We start from the raw sequence: 27,813 nt of genomic DNA, 5'->3' as shown, positions 1-27,813 counted from the left end.
CCAAAGAGGTCCTGTCACCAACCAATCTCGTGTCCCAAACAGGACCGGCATACTCAATTAGTGGTCGAATGTATGTTACATAGAGAGAGCGACAAGTACTGATGTTGCACTTTCCAAATACTCTTTCTAGGAGATACAGCATTCTAGAAGCCTTGGTACAGGTGTTATGAATGTGGTCAGACCAACTCAGACTCTCAGTCACGACGACCCCCAAATCAACATGACTTGAGCAGTCAGAAATGGGCGCCCCATTAATGACGTATTGCTCTCATCAATCTCATCAATGTTTTTAACTTATATAGTAACTTTCAGTTTTTGATCAATCAATTGCAGTTTGATTTGCATAACAAAACACTTGTATATTGCATGCAAATAGAAGGGGTTAAATGAATCTGAATTTATACTCAAGATTTTTTTATTTATTTCACGAGGGCAAAATATTCTGTCAGAATTAATGCTGTACTTTTTTATGGGGTTTTGATAATAAATTATTAATTCTTAGACAAAAAATTCTTGAAATTGTGTTTGGTAACTCCATATGTAAAATTTATATAAATAATATAATAATAATATATTGCTTTTTACAATATTAAAATATGAATACTCCATTCACTTTCATAAAAGCACCCGGTTGGCCATGAAATAGTTTTCTTAAGTTTTGTAACTAGAACGGAGTAAGGTTGGCACTGAGATGTTTTTAGACTCTCTTGAAAAGTTCGCGCACTTCTTGTTGCTGTTCATGTGGGCGAGTCCACTGCAATGAACTTCAGTGCCGTACAATGTGCGCCACAGTGCCGCACAGTGCAGTGTTCCCGTGTAATCGCACCTTAACATTTGCCATTCATCAATTGAACGTTGCCAAGAGAATACCATGTGAAGGTTGTTAGTTTATTCTCCAGACTCTTAAAAACTCTATGAGCTATCACTAGAGCCTCGTCTCAAAAGACGATTTAGTTTTCATTGCTTGGCCTGTTTATTGGGTAAGCAGCCTGGATGGCTTCCAACAACAATTGAAACAGGTCTTTGTTTATTTTATGGCAATGCCTTCGCCATAAATATTCACAGAGGCGATCGTCGAAGTGATGAGGTGATCATCATAAAACCTGCTCCTTGACCATAAATAATCCTTTGTTGGTCTCCAAGTGGCCTCAATTTTTTTCAGTACTATCTTCAGCTGAAATATTGAAATTATCAATGAATGATTCTGCTTAGAGTGTAGGTCCTGTAGGTCTCCGACAAAATATACTAGATTTTCAAACTAAACACCTATACATCAATACACCACAGCGACCCAGAACATAGGTTTGTTGGTAAATTCACACATCTGCAATTTGAATAAAGGCGGAAACACATTATTATCACGCGACGCGAGCTGACGCGTAAATTGTACGCGCGTGGCGTCGCATCGGGTGTTCATAGTATGATTCTCGTCTATGGAAAACAATACATTTGATTCGACTCAACACGCATCACGTTTCATCGGGTCGCGTCGCGTGTTAATAATGTGTTTCCGCCTTTATTCAAATTGCAGATGTGTGAACTTACCAACAAACCTATGTTCTGGGTCGCTGTGGTTTACCCTTTTATGTATAGGTATGTTACCGGAAATGTGTATAATTCCGGCATTCTTTACAATGCCTAGGCAATGTTTGGAATGCCTGGGTCTTCTAGGCAATGTATGAAATAATACGAATGCTTTTGTCCATTTCATACTTTACCTAGGCATTATATACGATTCCTAGGTATTATATAGAATGCCTGCTGATCTGCCGGGAATGTGTGAAATGAAATGATTCAGGTCTGAATTCATTATCTTATCAGAATGGGTATGTACAGGGTGGGCACAATTCGTTGTCTACTGAGGGGATCTCGAGAACTAGGAATAAAAGAGCTATAAAAGAAAACGGATGATACATTTCCTACCTCTTTTTCATAGAAACAAAGAATGGTGAGAATCGTATCCTCCTACGATTCATCGTTTTTGAAATATGTATTAGCAAAAAATGAGATTTTGACGATTTCGAAAAGTTCTTATAACTTTTTTGTCTTTGAACTTACAGATTTGAAACTTGAACCCATTAGACATTTTTATACGCAGAATCTACTGACATAAGATTTCTTCCAATTCATAAATAATAAATAACAAATTCAATAAAAGTTTGCCTTAAAAAAATTAAAGTTCGGCTAAAGGCGGAAACACATTATTAACATGCGACGCGAGCTGAAAAATTACTAAGTTTTCAGATCCTAGATGATATGTTTAATATTTTCTTTTTTTTTTAATGAACATCAGAGACACTCCGTTAATCGACCGCCATTTCAATGAATTCGCAACATCTTTCCTCATCAATGAGATTTTACCCAGGCAATGTATGAAATGAATAATATTTCATACATTGCCTGACCTTTTCAGGCATTCTATAGAATGCCCTATTATACATTGTATAGAATGCCGGATTATACACATTGCCGGTAACATATATACATATATGATATATACATATATGTATATATAGTCCATTCAAGAATGATTGACATCTCGGGTGGCTATGGAAAATTGAATTTAAGTTGGTAATAACCCTTTAGTTGAGATTTTGTGTTGCGGAATTTAGGTTGGTATTTTGAATAAAGAGTGATCTATGCACTGACCATAGACCTAATAATACATTTATATTTTATTAGGTCTATGGCACTGACCGACGATAATTTGAATTTTGTACTGCTTTTTATGTTGTTAATTCAATCTCACAAATTGAAAAAATAATTGTATCAATTTTGAATGCTGATGAATATGCTCAGAATTTCAATATTTCTTCTTTTCAAATATTATTCTACGTTATATTTATATATTCCAGTTCTGTGATTGAAACTATAGAAATTATTGAATATATTTTGTGACCGGATAGTAAGCTGCGTCTGGACTTTCAAGACCTACTGGGATGTCAATCATTCTTGAATAGACTATATATATTATAATTATATGCTCTCCATGAATCGGTGTGGATCTCGGTACCTGGAGAGACTGTAACGGGTTTTCCTCGGTGTACTCGAGCAAACCTACCCTGGTAGCTACTAGCCGAAGACAAGGTTCCTTGGTGTCTGGCGTGTTAGCGACAACCAGTGAAATTCAAAATCAACGCACACAAATTATATTTGTCGACTCTTACAAGAAAACACAAATGGCACTATTATAAAATTCGTACAGTGAAAGACTCGAAATCAGTGAATTTACAGGGCAAAACGGACGGAATGAAACGGGATCCGATCTCGAAAGTTATACGGGGGTTTACGGACTTGTTCGCCAGCCAGAACCTAAGACGCACACTTAACGGAAAGATATCGGACTTCAGCCAGGTTAGGGGATGAAAAATTACAACACAGAGTCACGACGGCTCACCCTTAGGCTCGTTCGGCACTCCCCGGGTATCCACATCAGCAGAATGCCTCCCTAACCGTAGGGGTGAACACAGGAACGAGGTAAAAGACGGGAAATGAGGAAAGGGTGCGCCACTCCAAAGTGTCCTCGGTACCCCCCGGGTATCCACACCAGCAGGGTACGTTAATGACAGTAGGGGTGGAACTCAGACTCGGGTATATAAGGGATGTAGACGGAGACTGAAGTTCCAATGATATATAAAAAAAAACGGAGTGTCGTCTTACCTATCGGTTTGGCCACTTGAACTCGTAAATTTCCCGAACCACCAAATAAAAGTAACGAAGAAAAAAATAAAATAAAATTCTACTCGGAACGGTGCCAAAAAAAAACCCAACGCAAAAATTCTTCTAGAAACACTTCTTCAACGGCAGCAAACAGTGAATTCTGGCGTCACACGTAAGCAAGGCAATTAGCATCAATCGTAAGTTAATCGTAAGTGAAGTGACCTGCGGGGGGACATCTGATTTTATACCCGAAGGGGGGTGCGGAAATCAGATGTGCCCTGACAGTCGAAATTCGGTAACATATGCGTCTTAATTTCGCCTTATCTGTGCTAGCGAACAAAAAACTCGGTTATCTTCCAATTCAGGATGTTTTACACGGTGCGACATCGTTTTTAGGAAATGAAAACGGAATAAAAACGGTGCGGAATGTTTACGATTCCGAACGATGTCGGAATCCTGAATTGGAAATTTGAAAAGATTTCTCGGGAAATTAATTCAAAAACAAAATTACTTCAAAATGAAAACTAAAATAATTATTCTAAAATGAGGGGGTAGGTTTGAAAAACCATTCTCTCATTACAAGACATATTTTAGTTATTTCATTTTGCAGTGTTTCAGTGTCCCTCTGATCTACCACGACCATCCTCACATCGTTCGGTACTAGAGTCTGTCATGCCCAAACCCACTGACTCTCCAAAACTCTGCCCCTATTCATAATAAATTTTCACCTATTTGGACAATATGTTCTTGTGGCGGCGTAGTTGTACCCATGGTAGAGGAATACTTCATCTCACCATGATGGTACCAAGGGTAGCCAAACGATGGCATCACTGCGCACGACGGTTGCGATCACAGGGTAGATTATACGTCTATTGCGGTGCAGCATACGCCAAACGATGTCGCCACCGGCGACGCACAACTCTATACCCTCGACGTAACCGGCGTTTATAGCAGGCACAAACTACGCTGCTTCGGCGATTGTCGTAGGTAGCTGCTAGGGTTCATTAACCTACCTGATGAGTCCGACCCTAGCAGTGGGACGAAACAATCATCCCAAGAGCACGCATTTCCTCAAATAGCGTGAACTCACCCCAGCACATACCGCCAAAGTGGTGACCCCGACGTGATGAGGGAGGGCCGTCTTAACGACGTATCCCAGAAGGCCAGACCGGTTGAGACAATAGCTCGCTCACAATGCACGCTCCCATCTCTGGTATTTCTGACGCTACTCTAGACGCCCTTTCCCATCTTCGTAAACGGCGGTACCCTGCCTACCGTATCGCATCGCTTCCCCAGTCAGCGCCGCTGGTGGGGGAGTGTTGTGGCGGCGTAGTTGTACCCATGGTAGAGGAATACTTCATCTCACCATGATGGTACCAAGGGTAGCCAAACGATGGCATCACTGCGCACGACGGTTGCGATCACAGGGTAGATTATACGTCTATTGCGGTGCAGGGTGCAGCATACGCCAAACGATGGCGCCACCGGCGACGCACAACTCTATACCCTCGACGTAACCGGCGTTTATAGCAGGCACAAACTACGCTGCTTCGGCGATTGTCGTAGGTAGCTGCTAGGGTTCATTAACCTACCTGATGAGTCCGACCCTAGCAGTGGGACGAAACAATCACCCCAAGAGCACGCATTTCCTCAAATAGCGTGAACTCACCCCAGCACATACCGCCAAATTCTCAATCATGACACAGAAATGATCGACGGCCATTTCTCTGCTGTGTTCATATATACTTACATAGCATTCAAATTCACGAGTACTTACTTATTAAACAGATATCGCCCATTGAATCACTTTATTGCTCCTTTTTCCAATTCTGGAAATATGGTTCAAAAATTATCAACAAAATTAATTTGTTATTGCAAAATCAAACCATGACGGGCTCAATGAGAGCTCACCCGTTCATTGGAGTTAGAGGAATTTTGCAATACTACTATATGATGCATTACCCTCTCCTAGGGCATATCTTCGGTAAAGAAATACATTGAGCTGTAATGATATAATATTTCAATCAAACCAATATCGAAAGAAAGGAAAAAGTAAATACTTCAGCAAACACAACGTGCGTCATCTCCAATTTGCACTCAGCGATAAAGGATCCGGTAGCAGCATGTTTCACTTTTAGTTCGTTAAACGTTAAACCTAAATTAATCGATAAAAATGATATTTTCATGTATGAAATCGTTTTTTCAATGTCCTAACCCAACCTAACCTAACCTCAAAATGATTCAGTTTCATTTTTATCCAAAATGGATCAATTATTCAAATTTCTTCCAAAAAATTAACTTAAACCCCAATTTATTGAGGACAACATTAGAATTATATAAACAAGAATCACAGTAAGAAAACATCCAAATGTCATAATTTAGTGCACGAAGATTTCAAAAAATAGCTACTGAACTAGTTTAGAAGTTTCCGCAGATTGAGAGTAAACCTACGGTATTCGATTCCTCATATTTTTCATTTCTATTTATAAAAAAATAAATTTCTTTTAGATTCTTTGCTTCGGCGATCGCGGCGGGGCGTCGCATCCAAGTTCTATTCAAAACCCCCGCACGTTCTTTTTCGCAATTTCATATTTTGTTCCCCCGTGATCGCCAGCGCGTCTATTGGCAAACACATGAACTACCTATTGGTACATATTTTAGGCTAGCCTAAATACTCTCTATTGAGTTCAATGATGTTAGGGGATAAATAATCTGTCGTCTGCAAGCAGCGAACGTTCTGCTTCTCTCTACCAAAGATATTACATTACATTAATATCTTTGCTCTCCACTCAGATCAATAAAAAAAAACTGACCAGAACATATGATTGTCTATGATTGACAGCAATATTTGATGTTCTGTGGCACAGATTACAGAGTAGTTCTGTGGTAATGACAGCTGTTTGTGTTCTGTGACAGGTGTTTCCTCATCGTGACGTTAGTTGAAAATTTTTTTAGCAAGAATTATTTTGGTGAACTAGAACTAATGTTTTGGTGCTTATTGTACGGAAAAGTTGAGTTGTTTACGTGAGAATTATCATGGGCTGGTAGAAGTGAATGAGAATTAGATTTTTGTTGATGTAGCCTCAACTTCGAACATCCTCTGTAAGTTTTTCTTTAATGTTTATCTTCATGTATGGCATGTTTTGCTTCATTATTATACTTATATCAAGAAAGATATCTTGTTTGCGTTCAGAATAAATTGGTAAATCCTAACTGTATTGTATGGTTTATCAAGAATTCCACAGATAATGATAATATTATTATGGATGGATATTCTTGTTATATTTCTTTCACTATTTTATCCAGTGTTAGTACAATTTGTGCTAATACATATTATTGAAGTAAATTTAGGGGTATTCTGATTCATTAGAATGTATTTGAAATATATGATATATATTTTTATGAACTTACGTGCTGTGATAATCATTTTGTTTTTGGCAGCAAATAATGGAGTGAAAAAAATTTTCAAAAAGATTCAATCCATAAGCTCGTAATATTATTTTTTTTTCCAGAACCAAAATGATGGACCCAGTGGGGTTGGACCCCTATGAACAACAGCTCCTTGCAGTTTTTAATGGATATGATTATGATAATGTTGGAAGCTTAGATGAGCAGGGGTTAAAAGAACTATGTCAAACATTACAATTACAAGAACAAGGCACAGAACTCATAAGTAATCTCCTTAAGGAACCATCCAAATCTCGGGTGAAATTTCTGGAATTCAAGGATGCGTTGTTGACACTTTTAGGCAACATGCAAAATAATCATAGCACCAGTGAACAAACCGTTGAGAATGAATGTAAAGGTTCTCCTGAAAGGGAGGTTTCCCCAAAATACATCTATGGCTCAAAAAAGTATGGAAGAAGATCTCGTCCTAAAACTGATCTTACTTCTGATGAACAGAATGATTTAAATTATTTGAATACAGGTATGAAAGGAAATAAAGAAAGTACAGTTCAGAGGTCAAACTCTGAGGTTTCCCATTCTAAAAAAAGAAAAACAAATTTTAAACTCAAAAGATGTACCTCTTTACCATCTCGTGAAGATTGTAATCCATTTCAAAATGATTTTTTGAATTCTGATTCATTCTCAGATGAGAATGAACCTATTTATACCGAAGAAATGCTGAGGAAGGCCTGGAAGAACCTAGGAGTAGGAAAAGATGGATATTTGAATCAGTCGGAATTAATTTTAGTTTGTGATGCAATAGGTCTCCATAATTTGGCTAGTGCAGTTATAAGGCAACTGTCCCAAAAGTCAAGCTTGGATTATAATCAAAAAATCAGTTTTCAAGAGTTATTGGAAGCATTAAAACATGATGATACTTGGGCAGATGTACTCAACAACTCGGAATCAATTATACAAAATCATCATTCCATTATTTCAGCAAGTAGCTCGTTTCCAGACTCCCAAACATTCCAGTACATTTCATTGGGTCCAGATGGAAATGGAATAATAAATTCGGATACAATAATTGATATGTGGGAATCTGTTGGCATTACTGCACCTAAAGAATTGTTGCATGAATTAGGTTTCAACTCGAGGCAAATAAAAATAGCCGAGCTGGCTTCTGTTTTGGACAGTGGACTGAAAGCAATTCATGAATCAACTGAAACAAACTGTAGTAATCCACATATCTCACTTCTTCAGGCCAATCTAACGCTATATCAATCTGAAATAAAGTGCTTGAAACACATTTTGGATCAGTTGAATGAAGAAAAAGATAAGCTTAGGAATGATGTTGTTGAAGCTAATCATAGAGCTACCTTACTTGCTCAAGATGTGGATGATCATCATCAGAAAATCCAGGAGAGTACAAGAAATCAAGTAAAATTACTGGAACAAAGACACAGTGAGATTTTGAAGAATTTATCTAAAAAGTTTTCAGAAGAAAAAGAAGAATTGAGAGAATTCAATTATTCATTAGAGCAGAAAATTTCCAATCTCGAACAAGAGTCCTCCAAATTGAGAAATGATCTTTCAACTGCCAAAAAATACTTATCTACAGTAGAAACGGAAAACAGTCAGATGAGTTGTAAAATAGCAGACTTGCATGAAGCAAAAGAGATGCTGCAAGAGCAAGTTATCATTTTGGAGAATGAATGTCGGAAATATAACGAACTGGATCATGAAAATATAAAGCCGTTGTTAGAAAAGTTGAATCGCTTAGAGATTGAAAATGGTCAATTGAGAGACCAGAGTGATGAAATGACTGTGGAAATCGAGGCCTTGAATTCAGAGATTTCTATGTTAAGGAGTAAAGAGCAGGTGAATATTAGTGAGGCTGTTCCTGGTAATACTTTAGATGAATCAATGGAGAATGCTGAACATAACTTGTCATTGTTCTGTGCCTCTGGAGCGAAAAGAAGAAACGATGGTTCTCCATCTAAAGACGTCAGCCTGTTTAATTCTAGTGAGTAATTGATTTTGATTTTTTCTGCAACCAACAATGAAAATTTCTTTCCGTATAATTGATTCATAAAGTGCTCATAATTTATTGCATGAAGTGATCATAACTTATGGGGTTTTTGAGCATTATGGCATTCATAAATTACTTGCGATTAATGAACCATTATGCTCTCGACTATTAAGCATTCATTAATCATACATGATTTATGAGTCATTATTCACTGGAGTATCGAAAAAAGATTCGCTTTGCCTTCAATTAGGCAACTATGGAGATATCATCAACTCTAAGCAGAGGGAAGGAGCTTGATGTGAAGTTTTAATTCACGTTTTTAGCTATTGTTCAGAAGGAGTAAGATCCATATGAAAACTTCATAATTTTATTTTCATGTGCTTTTTGAACTTCTCCTCGGCTTTGTCAGCGGTCCTGTTTTGGGTATTGATATCAACATTATTGGTCTGGAGTGTAGAGTGTCGAAGGAAAATTTTGTGAGCTCTTATTTTTTCTTGCATGTCACATCGCATTTTTTCGAACACCATGGTTTTTAGTTAGACCTGCATTTTTGATGGTGTTGAGGATGTAGGTTTCCATTGCACACTGAATCACCGCGGTAAGACTGGATGCCTTGGCGTTCTGTCGAAGTCCTTCCCAGTCGACAAATTTGTAGTGTCATATGGTTTTCGGAGTTTCACACCGTTTCGCGTTTTACTTATTCGAATGTATACTAAGTTTCACTTATCTATCTCCTTTCATACCGAAATTTTAATCGAATCTTTCACGTGGTGGATAACTAATGGAAAATGGTTCCCATACATAAATTTCAATTCGATCTTGGAGTTATAGAAAACTGCCAATTAACGTAATTCGAATGCAGTTTCAACGTAAGACCTGAAGTTGAGGTGTAGGGTTGCACCATATCCCTTTTTAACACAGGGTTGAGTCGGCTGTGGTTTTACGTGAAAGAGTGAAACATGATTTTTACGTTTACGGGCGTCGGCGCCGAGCTTTGGTTTCATACGCAACTCAAACATAAAGTTCAAAATCTAGTGATATTTTTAAGGTAGTTGACGCTAAACAGTGATTTCTCTTTATAACCATACTTTTAGTTTTGAATTGGCAAAATTCTCTCAATCTGAATACCAGTTTTTTAAGTGGCTGAAATTATTTATATTTGGAGGAAAACCTTGGCTTTTTTGTTCAATAATGATACATAGTTGCAATCAACATCATTTTCCTCTACATGCTCCTTTTCAATAATAATAAAAGCAAAATCCAAATATTTCAATGAAGAAAAAAGAATTCGTTGTTGTTATCAAAACATAAAATGATATTTTATTGATAGTTACCTTTGCATTACGAATTACGACAAGATTACGGCTTGAGTTCATTTTGCACGAGCACCAGTGTATTTGGTGTAATAGGGAAAGATCTGGCTTGTACGTACAAGGGTCCATTCACCCCACTCGGGCATTTGATTTTCCAGCTGGTTTGGAATAGTATTGATATATTTCGAAAATTTCGGAAACACTTATTCATTGTTGCAACGTTTTCACATTCCAAATCGAGAAGGTGTAGGATTAGATTGTGAGAAATCTTTTGAAGAGCGAATTCCCATCATCTCGGTTCATTTGCTATTCTAATCCAATCAATCCGAGCTTTCGCTTTTTATGAAATCATATGACTTCTCAGTGAACCTCGTAATCTAGTTTACATCACACCTATGTAATTGAATTAGATCTTTAAATATTGGGTAATTTATTCGCACTTCGTAGCGAGGAAGTTCAATCAACCTAATTTGCCGGATACGGGAACCTCGCAAGAGAAATACATATTTAAAATCTCATAAAAAAATTAGGGTATTGTGTTTCACTACGCTTTTATGAGTCATTGATGATCCTCCTCATACGACTGGATGTTCTCGTTGGAAAATATTCAACAAAATTAGATCGTCTTGGGAATACGAATTTTAGGCAGTTTTTAATTATGAATGCGACTGAGAATCATTGAAGGTAGAACACATGCTTGAAGTGTGAAACACTCGTTCATGTCCCAATTCACTAAAATTTACTTTCATCAAATAAGTTGTTTTTATGGGAAATAGGTGTATTGAAACATGCATTAATAAGCTATCTAATGCTGGCATCGTTTCATGCAATCTCTTTCACTATATCATTGAATAGCTGACTTCAACTTCAAATATAAAGGGCGCTTCCTAATTGAATGTCAATATTTATGGGGGTGATTTTTGGGTCCATTTTAAGAAGAAAACTTTATACGATCATATGTCCTAAACGTCTTACCTTTTGAGATACAGGGTGGTATTATTTTAACAGTCAGTGGCACGCCACTGACATGAGCAAATTTGATCTCTTGAATTTTTCAGTCCGACTCACGGGTTTCACCTAAAAAATAAAATTTACGTATGTCTCTGCATGGTGATATTGTCATATGTATGTAGGATATTGTTATGATCATGCAGAGAAACGGTTTTTATATTTTTTAAGCGGAAACCGTGAATCGGATTTAAAAAAGTCAAGTGATGAATTTTGGTAATAAATGGTTGGAAATTTCAAAAATAATTTTTATTTCATTAAAAATCTGTGGCGTATCATCAATGTCTGCCAAAATAGGTAGGTCAAATTACGTACGAACGCCACTGGTGGAAATTAAGAAAAAAGTGATACATTAAAAAATGCTTCTTGATTCATAGTATACATGTATGACAAATTTCATTGAAATATTTGAAGTGGTATTGTAGATATTGATAATAAATGATTCATTTTTGAAATCTTTACATATAGGACATATGTTTATATAAAGTTTTTTTCTTAAAATGGGCCGAAAAATCACCCCCATAAATATTGACATTCGATTAGAAAACACCCTGTATATAAATTCAATCATATTGTATGTATGTAAATGATTCACAATTTACTTTCTTCTTCTTCCTCTCGCGTTAGGACTTGATCCTTGTGTTTTTTGCAATACTCCTCATTCTTCGGATGCTGAAGTCCAACTCTCATACCAGCGTTTTAGGTTTTGGGTAGTCGGTTGTCTTATAGTCGTACAGCCTGTTATACTTCTCAGTATTCGCATCTCTGTTGTCTTTTGGTTTGGGCATTTTCGGCTTTTGTTTCAATGGCACATGCCATGGCTGGCCTAACACATGCTTTACCTGCAGATTTTACATACAGGGTGGGCTTTTTAAAACGAAACAGACGAGACAACCACCTTAATTGTCGAAGAAAGTAATTACCAATAATAATTATTTCGTTGTCTAATATTGACAATTAATGGTTACCATCGTAACCACAGAATGAATTAGTCGAATAATTGATGATTTCACATAGCATGGTTAGCGGAATGACTGGTACTGTACGAAATTCAAATGCATTGAATGAGAAAAAAATTAATACGCTGAATTCAGGATAAAAAGACCTTTCAAATGAGGTATCACTCACCCTATCTTTCCTATTCAAAATTTAGGGGTTGGTGTTCTAACATTAAGGGTTGAAGCGTTATAGTTGTGAATTTGACCTTAAAAGTTGTCCCCCTCGAAACAAAAATCGACGTGTCCGAGCATTTTTTCGAAATAAATTTATTCCGCCCGTTATCTCGTCTGTTTCGTTTTAAAAACCCCACCAAGCATAAAAATTGCTAATATTCTTCTACGAGCATTCTTATTATTTTGTTAAATTTAGGAATTTCAATAAAGCAAGAAAATAATACATTATGTATGTATTCACTACTAGTTATTAGGAAAAGAAAATTTTAATTTTATTAACGGTATTTTAAGTATATGGTTCAAATCCGTAAGCCTCGGGGGTCTAATGTCTAATCTAATGGACAAGAACCTGACTTATAACATAGATATAAGCCTCGGTGTGGTTTTCGTTCGGGGAGATTTTTCTTTGAATTTTGCGTGGAAGTGCGAAAGTGGAATGAATAAAGTTAGAATATAGGTATCAAAAACTTTTTCAAACTGCTTCACTTCAGTGGTGATTTATTTTCTACCCCGAACTAATACAAACTCCTTTTTCAACATCTTCCAGATAAAAATTCATGAATGAGAATATATGGATAAGATTACATCTTGGAGCGCATCGACACCGGAAACTTACCTTCAACCGGAAACATTTCACGGCTAATTTGATATCCCTATAATTAATCTAGGATGCATACAAAGAGCCCAAGTTTTCGTTTGCGGATATAATCGACGATTTTTGATATAGGATGTTTAGGGATTTATCTAGCTGAACGAACTCTCGTGCTTCTATTTCCAATCTACATAAAATTCAGATATGTATGAGTTAAGAGGAGATACTATCTCGTCGAAGGGGGATTGGTTCTCGATCTCTCACCTTAACTTAAAACTGACCATTCAACTGAAAGAGCTCGCGAATTGAACGTCTGTCTACCGAATAGTTATGCCCAAATATCAAACATGGACTAAATTATAGTTGAAGAAAACTGAACAAAATTATATTGCAATGGAAATGTGAAATAAAATCAAAGAATGAATTCCATGCATTCCATCAAATGCAGGAAAATATTGAATGGTCGGCATGAGGTCAAGATCGTTTTTTTTTTACATTTAAATAATTAATAACATTAAAACTATCTTTTTATTTTCAGTTCACATTACCATAACAACGTGTTATTCAGTTTCTCGAACTATAATTTTACTACACAGAATAACTTTTCGTGTCAGAAATGCATAGATCTTTTGTTTCTTAGGATGATTTTCTCATTGATGATGTTTTTTATTATTATTATTTATTGAAGATGAGAGTCAAGATTGGAAATATATAGTACTCAGTAAATACATAAACGGAAAACAGATACAGTGTAAAATCTAACTACCTAACTGAAGGAAATAAAATGGTCCAAATCATACTTGAAGGAATTTTCACTTCCACTGTTCACTACCTCTATACTTTAGAAACCCTTTCTTTTATTAAAGGGATGAATTGATTGAACTTACGAGTTCGAATTTACCTTTATGTGTGATTTGGGGTCAATGACTCTTTAGGAGTGATTGATGTTTTTGATTTGTTATCGAAAAAATGTTTTTTTTGTGGGGTAGTAATTGATGAATTATCTGAAATCAAATTAAATGAACATGTAATTCATACGTTCTTTCATCTTTCATCAATTATGTTCGAATATGTTATGTTTTCGATAACAGTTATTAAAATACAAATCAGTGTACTCCATTCACTTTTATAAAGGCACTCGGTTGGCCATGGAAATTTGTCACATTCCACACTGTATAGTACGAAAATGTGAGGTTATGACGCTATATTGTCCGTTCTACGTAAAAGTCTCAGTATATGAGAAATGAATTCGAAAAGATGTGATGGACATAATTAAAGTTTATACAAACTGATTGAAAGGATTCCTAATCTAGTTATTTACATGGAAAGGACAAATGTCAGTTTTTAAATATATTTATTTTTGCTATGGAAGAAAATCAAATTATCGACACATTTTATGCAGTTGCTTGAGAAGAGTTGGTTATCTTCTTTGGCTAAATGTTGAAGAGGTTAGATCAGTTGTCGAATTCAAAAACATCAACTCAAAGAGGAAATGCATCTGATGCAGTGGTAGGAAATGGGTATCTCTCAAAATAATTAATGGATAGAATGTTGAGTTCTTCACTGAAAATCATCTTGCATTAATGGAAGTCCGAAGTTTAAGGGAATTCTAACAAGAGGAATTTCATTTCAAACAAAAATGAGTAGTAACAGTACGCTACTTTTTACTCACTCTGTATTGTTATTGTTATAAAGAGAGGTAGAACTCTCTCCCAGGTTAAATTGATCTGTGTTTCTGTGATTTTCAGAAGTGCCAATATGACAAAAAAATTTCCGATCAATTTTTAAGAAAATTCTAAAAATTTGTTTCATTGTCTGGGGAAGGAGTCTGTGAAAGTCTCCGAAACGTTATGTTCATTTACAATGTTCGAATACGTAAACATTGTTTTGAAAAAACTGCTTCTGCTTATTTCTTGTGTTTCAGTTATTGGGAGAGAAAGACCATAACAAGTTTCCAGAAACAGTATTCCAACAATCGCTTGCTTCTTTTTAAAACCATATATGTTCAATTATTTCTGATAAGGATAATGGACTCGAGCATATTCAAACAAGTAAATGAACTTCTATTGTTTGAATTTTTGTTTTCATACACCGGCGACCTCTTTCTCTATTCCTACTCTGAAACAATAGGTGCGAAATATAAACACTTATGACTACCGTTATTTCAATTCCTTCCGCATTTTAACCTAGGTCGAGGTTATTCCCCAATAAATTCATCAGTTGATTATTTTTCGGGGAGATAATTGTTTCACTTCGAATCCCATTATTTTCTTCTGGTTGAGTATATCCGATAACCATTAATCGAATAAGACAAAAATTAAAAGTTTCTATCCTTTCTTTTTCTCGAGAATACTGTAAAAATGTGAATCGTTGAGCTTAGATGAATCAATCATATTTCTGCAAATAACGCAACGAAATATTTTTTGTGACCACCCATCAGCTCGACATAATGAGCAAATGAAAAAATGTATCATAAAATTCATTGTTATTCAAACAGATTTAGTCTTTGACTTGTACATACAGAGTGTTGATGGTGCAATAAATCTATAGGGCAGGTAATTATCCATGACAAATAAAATTTGTGGATAACGATAGCCGAACTTCATAGAGAATGAATTCTAATTTCTGAAATCTATCTTCAATGCACTGTGCTACCATTGGTTGCTGAGTTATCGGTAATGAAAAACAAAATCGTGCATTTGCATTCAGAGTCTGTTCGCTCAGCGAAAAGTGATCAAGATTAATCAAAAATCGTCGATACTCGAAATTTGAAATCCAAAATCTACGCTCAATTCTCTTCTTTGAATATGCTCTAGATACCATTTTTCTTCAAGTACCTTCGTGGGAGAAACCACTTAAAAATGTTTTTTTGGTCTCTTAATTTTTTCCACTAGTTTACGTGATTAAAATTTTCCATATTTGGAAATTAATAGGTCTAAAATTATGCGAAAACAATAAAGTTGTGTTGTAAAAATACAGAGCGAGAAAAAAGTTGCGCAGAAGGTGCATTCGATATTTTGTAGAAAAATACTGGAATGGAACAATTTCCATATTGAATTACACAACTTTAGGAGTGATTGATATGATTGCCTTTTTCGTAGGGTAGTAATTGCTGAAAGATCAAAGAAACTTATCAATTGCACATGCTCGTTTAATTTTGCGATTGTGATTATTATTTCAGATGGTTACATTTTTTGATAACACTACAAAAACATCATTCACTCCTCAAGTGTATGTCAGAGACCTCAAAATAGGTAAAAAGTATAGTTTCGAATTCAATAATGTCAACCATTTCATCCCCATAATAATAATAATAATAATGGTATTTCTTTCCAATAATATAGTTTACAAGCTAGGTTGATCAAGTTTTAGAAGAAAGTACAAATAATACTTATAACATATCATGGACTGAATATGTAATATATAATAATTTTGTTCCTATAATAATTGAAAAAAGGGTTGATAAAAAACATCCAATGACCGAATCATCCTCGGCAACAAAAGGTTAATTCATTTCTGTCACAAAAAGTTTGGGTTGCCTATTCCAGCAGTTTTGTACAGAGCTTCATGTAAGCAAGCGGGTTACTGGATTTTATGACTTATATGCATTGTAGAAAATTAACAAGAGAACTTATTGAAAACTTTTGTGCATTATTTTCTCAATTCAATAAAGTCAACATTGTTAAATTAAAATAAATATTTCCATGTTGTCACATTTCATCTCATTTGACATCTAGTTTTCACTGAACCATAGACAACATGGGTGTATTCTCCTTGGAACATAGATACATGGAATGGCCATTGTAATGCTACGAACTCTTTTGTTGTCGCCCACACATTCGATACTTTCTCTATCTATCGCGACACTAAGGCAGTGGCGTTACATGGATAAATTTATATACTTTACTATGTTTTCGCATTGAAAATTGATGTGACAGCAATCCCCGAGTCAACTATCTCTATTATGATTGGCGACTCTAAGCAACTATCTCATTCCAGTTTTTTGACTACAAAAAATGTTTATTTTCCATTCCATGTTTCTATTATATGTTCCAAGGTATTTTCAGTATTTCGATTTCAAATTTCCGCAGCTAATTTTAAATGAAATTGCTTGAAATTAATATTAAAACACCATAATATTCATATATGTATTTGAATTGGGAATTGATTGAGCATTCAGAAAATGAGTATGAGTAAATTATTTTTTAATACTAGAATCACTGAAACAATAGAAAATATAGATGGTAATTTGAAAAGATGGAATTTTGATAAATTCGATTTGTCCAATTTGATGATCTTCTCATAAACACCGTGTAAATTTTAGGTATAATATTCCATGATGGAAAAAGTTAAAGGGGTAAAGATTTTTTGGAGAAAACCAACTCAGCAGGAATATTAAAAAAAGTGTGACTCTCGTTCCTACAATTTTTTTCAAGTTCAAATCGCCAACGAATCAGCTATCTAACGCAAAGATATAGTAGATGAGACATTTGAAATAAGAGAGTAGTAGGTAGGCCGTTTTCTGGTACAACCCGAAGTTGTAGAGGTCTAAAAATATTTTGAGGTGAAAGTTCGTGATAGGAAACTCCAAAATGCTAATTTTCAGCACAAAATTGTCATACTTTCAATTGACATAAACGCCTGATAGGACATCACCCCGGCATACTGAATATATCTATATTGTGCAAGAAAAATTTTGTCCTTTTGGGAAAACCGGAAGTTGAATTCGAGAAATTTATAGTCAGGAATCGTTGCCTGCTATTCAATTTTGAAAAGCAGTAATATCTGAAAAAAATTTTTTTTTCAGACAAATGGTTTTTCCCTAATAACTCTCATGTCTATGTTCCATAGTTTTTCAGATGGTTCTCTTTTAAACAGAGACTTTGAAGCAGTGACCCAATAATGTGAAACACTATAAAATAGAATACCACGCTATTTTTTGTTCACTCTATATATTGTTTCCTATTGGGCGATTTCTTCTACTTTTCTGAAACTGTAGTAGTTGATCAATGTTGACTTTCAGTCCAGTACGTGTATATTGGTTATCCTTGAAAGCTGTTTCTGTATTTTTGCAAATCTATCGATGGCAATGACCGTTTTGAGTGTTGTGTATGTTTCGTACTAGCAACAATGGTCGATTTGTTTTTTGGTCTCACCATGCTAATTGAAAATGAATATTTACCGTATTATTAATGCAAATAAATAGTGATAAACACCTTAGGCCATGCCTCAAAGAAGGATAGTCTGACGTTGTTAACATACTGGGTTGTTGGTTAACCTTCAAGAACATTGCTGCTTGGCTTGAGAACCTACATACAGTCAACGATGTCTTCGATGCGTTAATAATTAAAAATAGAAATAGTCGTGATATTTCCATAGACTGCAATAGTGAAACTCTTCGAGTAACTCGTATCCAAATGGAATAGTGCTTTGTCATTTTGTAATATTTTACCTCTAGTTTGGATATGTTACGTTGCGCATGTAAGTAATTTTTTCATACGCATTGCTATGTATGTACCCACCTTGTTTGATTCATATGTTTACCTCTAATGTGTGTTTCATATTCATGGCATCCCAACTTTGTTTGAATTTTCAAATTCAAGGGAGAAAACAAATTATAACCTTCACAGTTCACGTTTTCAGATTTCAAAAATCTAATTAATGACTTTTTTGTCTGTCTGTATGTTCCTTTTCTATGAATCTATGAGGTGGTTTCCGACTGCAGCTTGATACCACCGATTTTGCAATAAGAGAATGAATTACTGAAAAGTATTCGAGTATTTTGCGCTTCAATTCAGTATGGTTAGCTTTGGTTACTATTTAACGAAAAACCAACAAGCATACGGAAAAGTTTGTATTCAAGATTTCAACCAGTTTAGGGAAAAATTCCCTATTTACAAGGTCTTCGAAATATTTTAGCATAAATTATTTCAAAGTGATTTTTTTTTAATCAGACGCGCTACCACTAGGCTCATTCGGGCCCGATTGCTCATTTCAGAATTAAGCCGAGATGTAAGTTAATCATCCTAGATTAATTTTGACAGTTCCGTTCAATTATGTCAGGTTAATCTAGGATCAACTTAAATCTTGGCTTGATCCTGAACTCAGCAACCGGGCCTAAGACCTGTGAATTAGAAGCTAATAAACTGTATTCTATTTCACTGTAAATACAAAAATCTACTTTCGCAAAAATTTCTTACGCTTTTTTTTAGCGCAATTCTCAATCTATCAAATGAACAGAAAACTCCACTACTTTCAACGACTCATTTTGACGGATCAAAATTTATGAATAAAGCATAATAATTGTGTATTTTTTTGAAAAATCAATTAGATCCTGCGTGAAAATTCGCCTAGTACAGTTTATTCCCTGTGAAACTGCTATTAGCATCTTATTGGACGGGCATAAAGTTAGAAGTTTGACTGTTGGAATCTTCTTCGAATTGTGATTTTTATATACAGGGTCTTTCACGGGGAACCTCACCCATATTTATACGGGAAACTACTGAACGTATTTTCATGAAATTCAGCACTTATAAGTATTTCACGATGCTGATGAAATCTAAAATATTTTCAAGGCATGAGCACCTCCGGTTTTTCCGGAAATGACGTCAACTTCCGTTTTTCAAATTAGAACACCATTTTTTTATTGCAGAAATAGATTCCTTAGAAAATTTCAAGTTATTTTGATGTAACATTTTTCAGTTTTGGTTGGAAAATTCTCTCTGAGCGGGAAAATTCGAAAAAAAAATCGAAAATAGAGCTCCGCTGAAACAAGAATAACTTCGAGGTTTTTGGATGGAAAATTTTCATTTTTGAGATTTTTCAAGATGTAAGATTGATGTATCCACTTTAAAAATCGAAATCGCGATTCATGATACAGGGGGTGAAAAAATCGCTTTCAAAGTTAGGGATGACAAAATCGTGAAAAATCACTTTTTTCAAATTAGAACCCCATTTTATTATGGCAGATATTGAATCTACGTTAAAAAATAATGTGAGTGTATGCATCACACCCTTGCCCTAAAATGGATATTTTCTGAGTTATTCACAAAAAACTGTTTTTCGTCTTGAATTTTCAGCTATTTCTTTTCCCTTCACGCCAAAAAGATGAAATTTTCAGGAACTGTTATTTGAACCATGCTGTAGATTTTTCACCCGTTCTTGAAGCCGACTTCAAGTTACTATTAGGAGAACCATGGCAAACTCTCACAGTTATAACTAGAGAAGATGCTCAAAGTTTTGACCGTTAATTTCTAGACATTTATTTATACGTCTCAGGAATGCTTCTTGCGTTGCTCTTCTTATTTCATCGGGAGGAAGAGATCTGCAAAAGTGTTTAAAAACCAAATTGAGTTTCAAAACTATGAATCTAAAAATCTAACGGCCGGTTTCATAATCAAACCTAAGGTCACTTTAATTTTAAATCTTCCTTTAACCCTACTAAAAATGACACTAAAGGAAGCTTTAAGCTTAAAATGACTTTAAAGTTGATTATGAAACCGGACGTAAACAAACCTGAACGCATTTCTGACTCGTTCTATGCAGTCCTCTTTATCAGTCAGGGGAGTTGAGTAGACAATATTTTTTATCCTACCCCAAACATAATAGTCTAAAGGAGTTAAATCGGGAGAACGTGGTGGCCAAAGATGTGGACCATTGTTCGCCAACCATCGATCTTCAAATAGCCTGTAGAGGATATTTGACACATTGAGTGAATTGTGTGGAGGCGCGCCATCTTGTTGATACCATAAGTCATTATGGTTCTGTACTAGCGGCTCAATTATTTGAGTCAATATGTCAGAATATCTATCTCCTAAGGGAGAACATTCGTTAAATAATGCAAACATGTGTAGTGTTCTATCTTACCAGTTAAAGTCCCATCATAAATGTGAACATCGAGAATTGCATTATTTTTGATGGCGCAAAAAACATTGTAACTCCAGGTCTCTTGAAAGTTCCATTGTCTGAAGTGGTGGTTGTTCTCTTCATCCCAATAATGACTGTTATGCCTATTGAAAGAACCATTCTTTGTGAATTTAGATTCATCTGTCCAAATTATACAGTCCAAAAAGTTTTCATTCTCTTGAAATCGAATCATCATAGCTTCCTTCAAATGCTGTACCCTATTGAATTTATATGGGTGCATTTTATGTTTTTATAATATTCTTCAAACACTCGATTGAGATAATCCCAGATCAATCTCGGCATCTTTGAGAGAATTTTGAGGATTCACACGAAAATATGCAAGAACTGTAATTTCGTTGTTCTCATCTTCTACTACACTTTTTTCTCTGTGTATAGTTTTCTTAACGAAAGATCCGACATTTCTCAAGTTTGTCATGGTTCTGTTAATGGTATCTCTCGTTGGTCTGGGTCGGTCAGGAAACCTCTCAATGAACAGTCGAATCGTTCTATCTACAACTTTATTACATTCTCCATGAAGTAAAATGAGATTTAAATAATCTTCATTGGTAAAATTAGGCATAGTGATCGATTTTATAACTTAATACGAATTATCACCAAATTAATAGTAAACACAAAATGCTACTGAATAAAGAGGAATTTGGCAGATGTAATTAATGATATCTATCATTAAAAAAAAAAAAATGTAAAACATGGTAAGTTTTTGCATATGGTTCATAAGGAATTATTTATTTATCACTGGAGAGAAAACCGATGGCCGATTAGTTGAAATAAAGAGGTTTCCGATACAAATTCGAATCAAAATTCGCCATCTATTTAGGAACAACCTGTAACTTTTTTCTCTTGCATATTAGGGTAGTAAAATCTAAAACATGGTTTAAGTAACAGTTCCTGAAAATTTCATCTTTTTGGCGTGAAGGGAAAAGAAATAGCTGAAAATTCAAGACGAAAAACAGTTTTTTGTGAATAACTCAGAAAATATCCACTTTAGGGCAAGGGTGTGATGCATACACTCACATTATTTTTTAACGTAGATTCAATATCTGCCTTAAAAAAATGGGGTTCTAATTTGAAAAAATTGATTTTTCACGATTTTGTCATCCCTAACTTTGAAAGCGATTTTTTCACCCCCTGTATCATGAATCGCGATTTCGATTTTTAAAGTGGATACATCAATCTTACATCTTGAAAAATCCCAAAAATGAAAATTTTCCATCCAAAAACCTCGAAGTTATTCTTGTTTCAGCGGAGCTCTATTTTCGATTTTTTTTTTCGAATCTTCCCGCTCAGAGAGAATTTTCCAACCAAAACTGAAAAATGTTACATCAAAATAACTTGAAATTTTCTAAGGAATCTATTTCTGCAATAAAAAAATGGTGTTCCAATTTGAAAAACGGAAGTTGACGTCATTTCCGGAAAAACCGGAGGTGCTCATGCCTTGAAAATATTTTAGATTTCATCAGCATCGTGAAATACTTATAAGTGCTGAATTTCATGAAAATACGTTCAGTAGTTTCCCGTATAAATATGGGTGAGGTTCCTCGTGAAAGATCCTGTATAGAGTGAGGCAAAAGTAACGCAGAAAATTCATATCTACTACTCGTAGAGAAATGCTCGAATGTGGAAAATTTTATTTTGACTCACGCAATTTCTCATGTAAAAGCCTGTTGAGGTATTTGTCAGGCGCTGGGGGATACCTTAACGTCCTTAACCTTTACTTTTTGTGCCAGTCATGGATAAATATTTTGTTGATGAGGATGATTTGGTCTAATGGGATTTTTAATAAACAATTTTTTAGGGATGCAACGGGTGAATTTAATGAATTCTAATTCTTCCTTTTTTGTTTCGAGGTCAATGACATACACTTCAGTTTTGATTGATGTTTCGAAGTGGTATCGAAATCATGCCTTTTTCATAGGGTAGTTATTGATGAATTATCTGAAATAAAAATCACAATAAATGAGCAAATAATTGATACCTACGCTTTTTTATCTTTCATCTATTACTACTCGACGAAAAAGGAATGCTTGCGATAATACTAATCACCAGTTGCTTATTGCAAAAAAGAAATCGACCTATTTGAGCATTTTTCTACAAAATGGTATAAACCGAGAAAATGCATTTTGTAAGTTACTTTTCACTCACTCTTCACGTATAGGTTTTACTCTAATATTATACAAATTAGGTCAACATCAACGAACAATACAACCATCAGAACTTATTTTTGAACGCATTTAGCTACAGGGAACCGACTTCAGTACGGTTTTGAAATATCCTCAAGTACTCCTAATATGTATGACATTGACCTCCAAATATATAAACAAATGAAAATCCGAATACAATAATTTTCATCCCTCTAATAAGAAGTGTGATAAAAACCCCTTTCATAACCACCAATCATTCTCACCATCAAATGGTCTATCTATTTCCGGCACAAAAGTTTAGGGCTTTCATTTACAAAAAAAACTCAACTACCTGCATGACGAACTTCTCAATTATACATGAGAAGTTGAATTGTTCGAATTGAAAATTGACCAGTGCGAGTATTTTTTTGCTAAGTAGGAAGTATCGGAGATATGAATTTGGAGCGTTTTTTTTTAAAACACTTCGTTGCTAAGGTTACGGAAAATAGAATTCCACCATAATCTTAATTTTTTTTTTAATTTTTTGATTATCAGGGGAGACATAAGACACAAGTCTCTTGAAAAAATAAATAAAATTAATACTTACTTAATTACTTTTTCCAACCAATACCTGAAATTAATTTCACTCATTTTCTGTCACATTGAAATTTTTTTTCTCCAGCCTCTTGGCCTTAACCTCATCCAACTTTTTCGTTTTTCAAATGGAAATTTTTAATTTATTATTAATTTTATTTTTTTCGTGAGTCTTTTGTGTTTCTTCTGATAACTACAGAATGAAAAAAATAAGGAATGAATTCAATTTTCCATGAGATTTTCAACTATCCCACACATTGAATATATTCCCATCCGAAAAATGTTGGGTTGAGGCTAAGGGATTGAAGAAAAACACTCAATTTTATTGCCAGAAAATTGGGGTAATTAAAAATCAATTGACTGATTTGGGCGTTTTCATTTTGGGTTTTTGGTAGAAGAAATATTAAGTTTTTTCCAGACTTATTCCCAACCCTGATAACTTTTTGACAGTCTTTATAATTCCGAAACGTTATACATACGAGACCGAATGATTAACACTACATTTAACAGCTGCCTGCATTTTTTCACTACAACTTTCGAGGGAGTCTACTCGGAGGAGAACTAAAATTATATGAAAGACCCCTTAACTTGAGGAACTACCTCTTAATATCTCCGCAGTCCATTTGGAAACATCCTATATATGCACAAACTGTGAACGATAATTTTTTTCATATTGTGTCACGTGATGTGTTTTTTTAAATTTTATTTCAGAATTGATATAACATAATAACCTATTAACCTATGGTATTCTCTTGTTGCAGACCTTAGTTTGAGCAGCCCACGGTTGGGTAAGATACGGAAACTGCCTAATTCTTCAGAGGAAAGGCCTAATTCCAGCGAAAGTGGTTTCAGCACAGAAGTAGATTATTCAGACAATTCCTCATATTTCTCTCCTAGGTTTGATGGGCAGGAAGTAAGAAGGTTGCAAGCTAAAATAATCTTGCTCGAGCAGATCCTCCAGCAAAACGACATAGCAGTCCCCAGTGATGATGATTTGGTAAGTTTGAGTTTTTAAATTTTATTAGCATTGAATTTAGTTCGAGCATGACGGTAGCTTAGAAGAATTGTATTTTTGACAACATTTATAGTTTTATTTTTATATAACGTAATTGAGTATTTTGTGGTGTTTTTAGATCTCGTTTAGATTGTGATTTTTTTTATATATTATGATTTTATATTTTTATTTTGTGTATTAGTATTTTGTTTATTGAAGTTGCTTTGGAGAAGCTATGGAATGACCTTATTGCGTGAAAAAAATTAATTCATCCGGTGCAATTTCTCCAGTAGTTCAGATTCTTGTGAAATTATTTCATTTATTCTTAATTTTAAGCAGAAGGTTTTATCTTGTATTCTGAAGCTTCTCCATAAGATATGAGTTTTTGTATTTTTTTAATAAATTTTTTGTCCTACTTTTTTTTGTTTTATTTATGGGGAAGCTTCTGTATTGCAATTGATATCCTTTTTTATTATTCGAATAGTCTATTTTGTGTTTCTAGCTTGCATATTTCAAAGTGACAAAGGACAGACCATTTGTTTGTAGCATGAGGTTAGTTTTTAACAGGCAGATTTTTCTGAAACGTGGTGACTTGGTGAACAAATATTAATCCTTGTTTTCTCATACTCGTGTATCGACATTGGACATGACCTTTATTTTTAAGAACTCATCAATGTATATTTCAATTCATTTTATAGAATTAGGGATGAAGTGGTTATAAATGTTTTCTCATTCATAATAATGATAGGATAGGATTTTGCTCACGAACACAAACGGTGTCTTAAAACTACCCTGAAAATTTCTAGTTTTTTCGGAATTTACTGTGTTTACAGTCGGTCGGGCGGCCAAATTGAATTTGACTACGAATTTTTCATCAATGAATCCAACTCAATCGTTTGAGAACATTTTCTGCTAAAAATTCGAAAATAACTGAATTTTAGCAAAAAGGAAAGATCTCTTTCATGTACAATTCCACAATCCTTGATGTTGCCTAGATTCAAAAGAGGAAAAAGAGTCGGTTCGAACCACTTTCTGCCAAAGATTCGAAAATGGCAAACATTTGTCTAAATTATAGAGCTATCGTTTTCTGGCACAAGCTCGCAAAAAATATAAGAGAACTAGAACACTTCTCTATTTCTTCAGAATGTTTTTGATGCAGAATCAGCCTGGCCCTTATTATCGTTCCCTTTACGGTAGGTAGTTGTAATATTGAATTAATTGAATGTTCTCCATTGCTGCTTTTCCCTTTTTTTCAGTAGTGTGTCTGAGGATGGATCTTTTGAAATGCGGGAAAAAAAAGAAATTCAAAAATTATGTTCATATGAAGTGTTCCACCGGGAGTGCCAATTTAAATTTTACTAACGAATATATAGGGTGATTCATTGGAAAATGCGCATACAGTCAGTGTAGATAGAGGAAACCGAGGTGCTTAAAATAACCTATATTTTAAGGGTCTATCTCTCTTGATTACCAAGATACAGAGTGATTGTTCAAAATTTCCCATTTTTCCATTTTATCATAGCTTGTGAACCACCCTACACATTTCTCTAATATTTGATTCGTTTGTTCTTTATCCACAGTGGAGTTGATAAAAATAATAAAATCCATTGTTCCAGATTTCCTTGAAAAATTAATTAGGTAGTAGGTTTCGAGTTTAAACGACACCCTGTGTATCAATATGAAAATATTATTTATTAATGTACTTGGAATGATAAGGCAAAATAAGTTTGCTTTTCCGCATACAAATTTTTCACATTTTAACTTGAGTCAAATATAGATGTTTTGAAAATGGGGTGGAAAAAATTGAAAAACAAATGAATTGTCTTCTGCAAATAGTAGTCTTCCAGCTTAAATCCTTAAATCATCTTTTTTTTCTCCAAATTATTATTATCAATAACTGAGTTATTGACTAGATGTCAGAAACGTCCAAAATGGTTCATATTATAGTTGTTACAAGGACCAGCATCATGCTGGTCATCAGAATCATCATCATATAAAAATCATCATTCTTGTATCAAATTATGATTTTTATAAACTTGCATCTAATGTGAATCAATTGTTTCTTCTTATATTCAAGAATGAAAAAGTTTCATCAGTGATCATCAAAGCAGGCGAATAGTGTTATTTGACAATCCCTCAATGACAGAAGAGCCATCCCGGTCAACTTAGTTTTTGAGAATGAATAAATGCAATATTTTAATAAATGCAGTGAAACTTTGATTCCAATTTTTTCGAAAACGGTTAAGAATTATAATATTGCGCAAGATCACGTTTTCTATTCTTTCTGTTTACATCCAGCTTTGTTCCAGATGAAATAATGAAACGTGTTTTGTTCAACTACCTATAGCTGTATTATTTTTTTTCCACCGAGAGCACCATGTGGATTCATATATTACAACTGCAAAAATAATTGTTATTATAGCAATTTTTGTAAAACAGCTCAGATACACGTAGATTTCTGACAGCTTCTGGATTTCCATTTAGTTTTGAATCACACGTAATCATACGTAAGCAGCATGCTGCTAGCTGTAAAGCTTGTACCGTCTGATGTCAGTAGGGATAAAATTTCGAATTGATGTGGCCCATGCTTTTGATGAAAATCCATAATTGAACTAAAAACAGAATGATATGATTTTCATATAATTCTGCTTTAGGCATAAAATTTTTATTGCATAATTTTTTACATCCTCGAACTCGACTTTTTCTGGACCTACAAGCAGTTCTTGATTTAGTCCCAAAATTTTGCTTCGATTTCTATCATTCTACCACCTGTAATTTCACTAGGATTTTCTTTACTTAGAATTTCTCTGCTGTCTAGATAGAGTATATTGTGAAAGAAGAGAAAGTCGTTAATAAACTTAGCAGCAAATGAAGTGAGACAGCCAAAAAATTGCTATAACTTCGACTTTACTTCGGCTGTGTTGAATTGTCACACAGAGATGCAAAGCATCATTCTTGGGCCATTCTATGAAACCACCTATTGTTTTCAATTCTACATACAACGATGCCGATGTT

At 34.7% G+C, this 27,813-nt stretch overlaps 1 protein-coding gene across 1 annotated transcript in view; it reads left to right on the top strand.

Moving 5' to 3' along the window:
• Window positions 1-6,575: 6,575 nt before the first annotated feature.
• Window positions 6,576-27,813, top strand: part of LOC123312926 (girdin) — a 31,214-nt gene continuing 9,976 nt past the window's right edge. The window contains exons 1-3 of the mRNA XM_044897515.1: window positions 6,576-6,762; window positions 7,173-9,073; window positions 24,566-24,801. Of these exons, the coding sequence (XP_044753450.1) occupies window positions 7,180-9,073; window positions 24,566-24,801 (2,130 nt within the window). The 5' untranslated portion in view covers window positions 6,576-6,762; window positions 7,173-7,179. The remainder of the gene's footprint in view (window positions 6,763-7,172; window positions 9,074-24,565; window positions 24,802-27,813) is intronic.

This window comes from Coccinella septempunctata, chromosome 5 (genome assembly GCF_907165205.1).
Source record: "Coccinella septempunctata chromosome 5, icCocSept1.1, whole genome shotgun sequence".
Classification (NCBI taxonomy): Eukaryota; Metazoa; Arthropoda; class Insecta; order Coleoptera; family Coccinellidae; genus Coccinella; species Coccinella septempunctata.
This window is presented reverse-complemented; position numbering and strand designations above follow the sequence as displayed.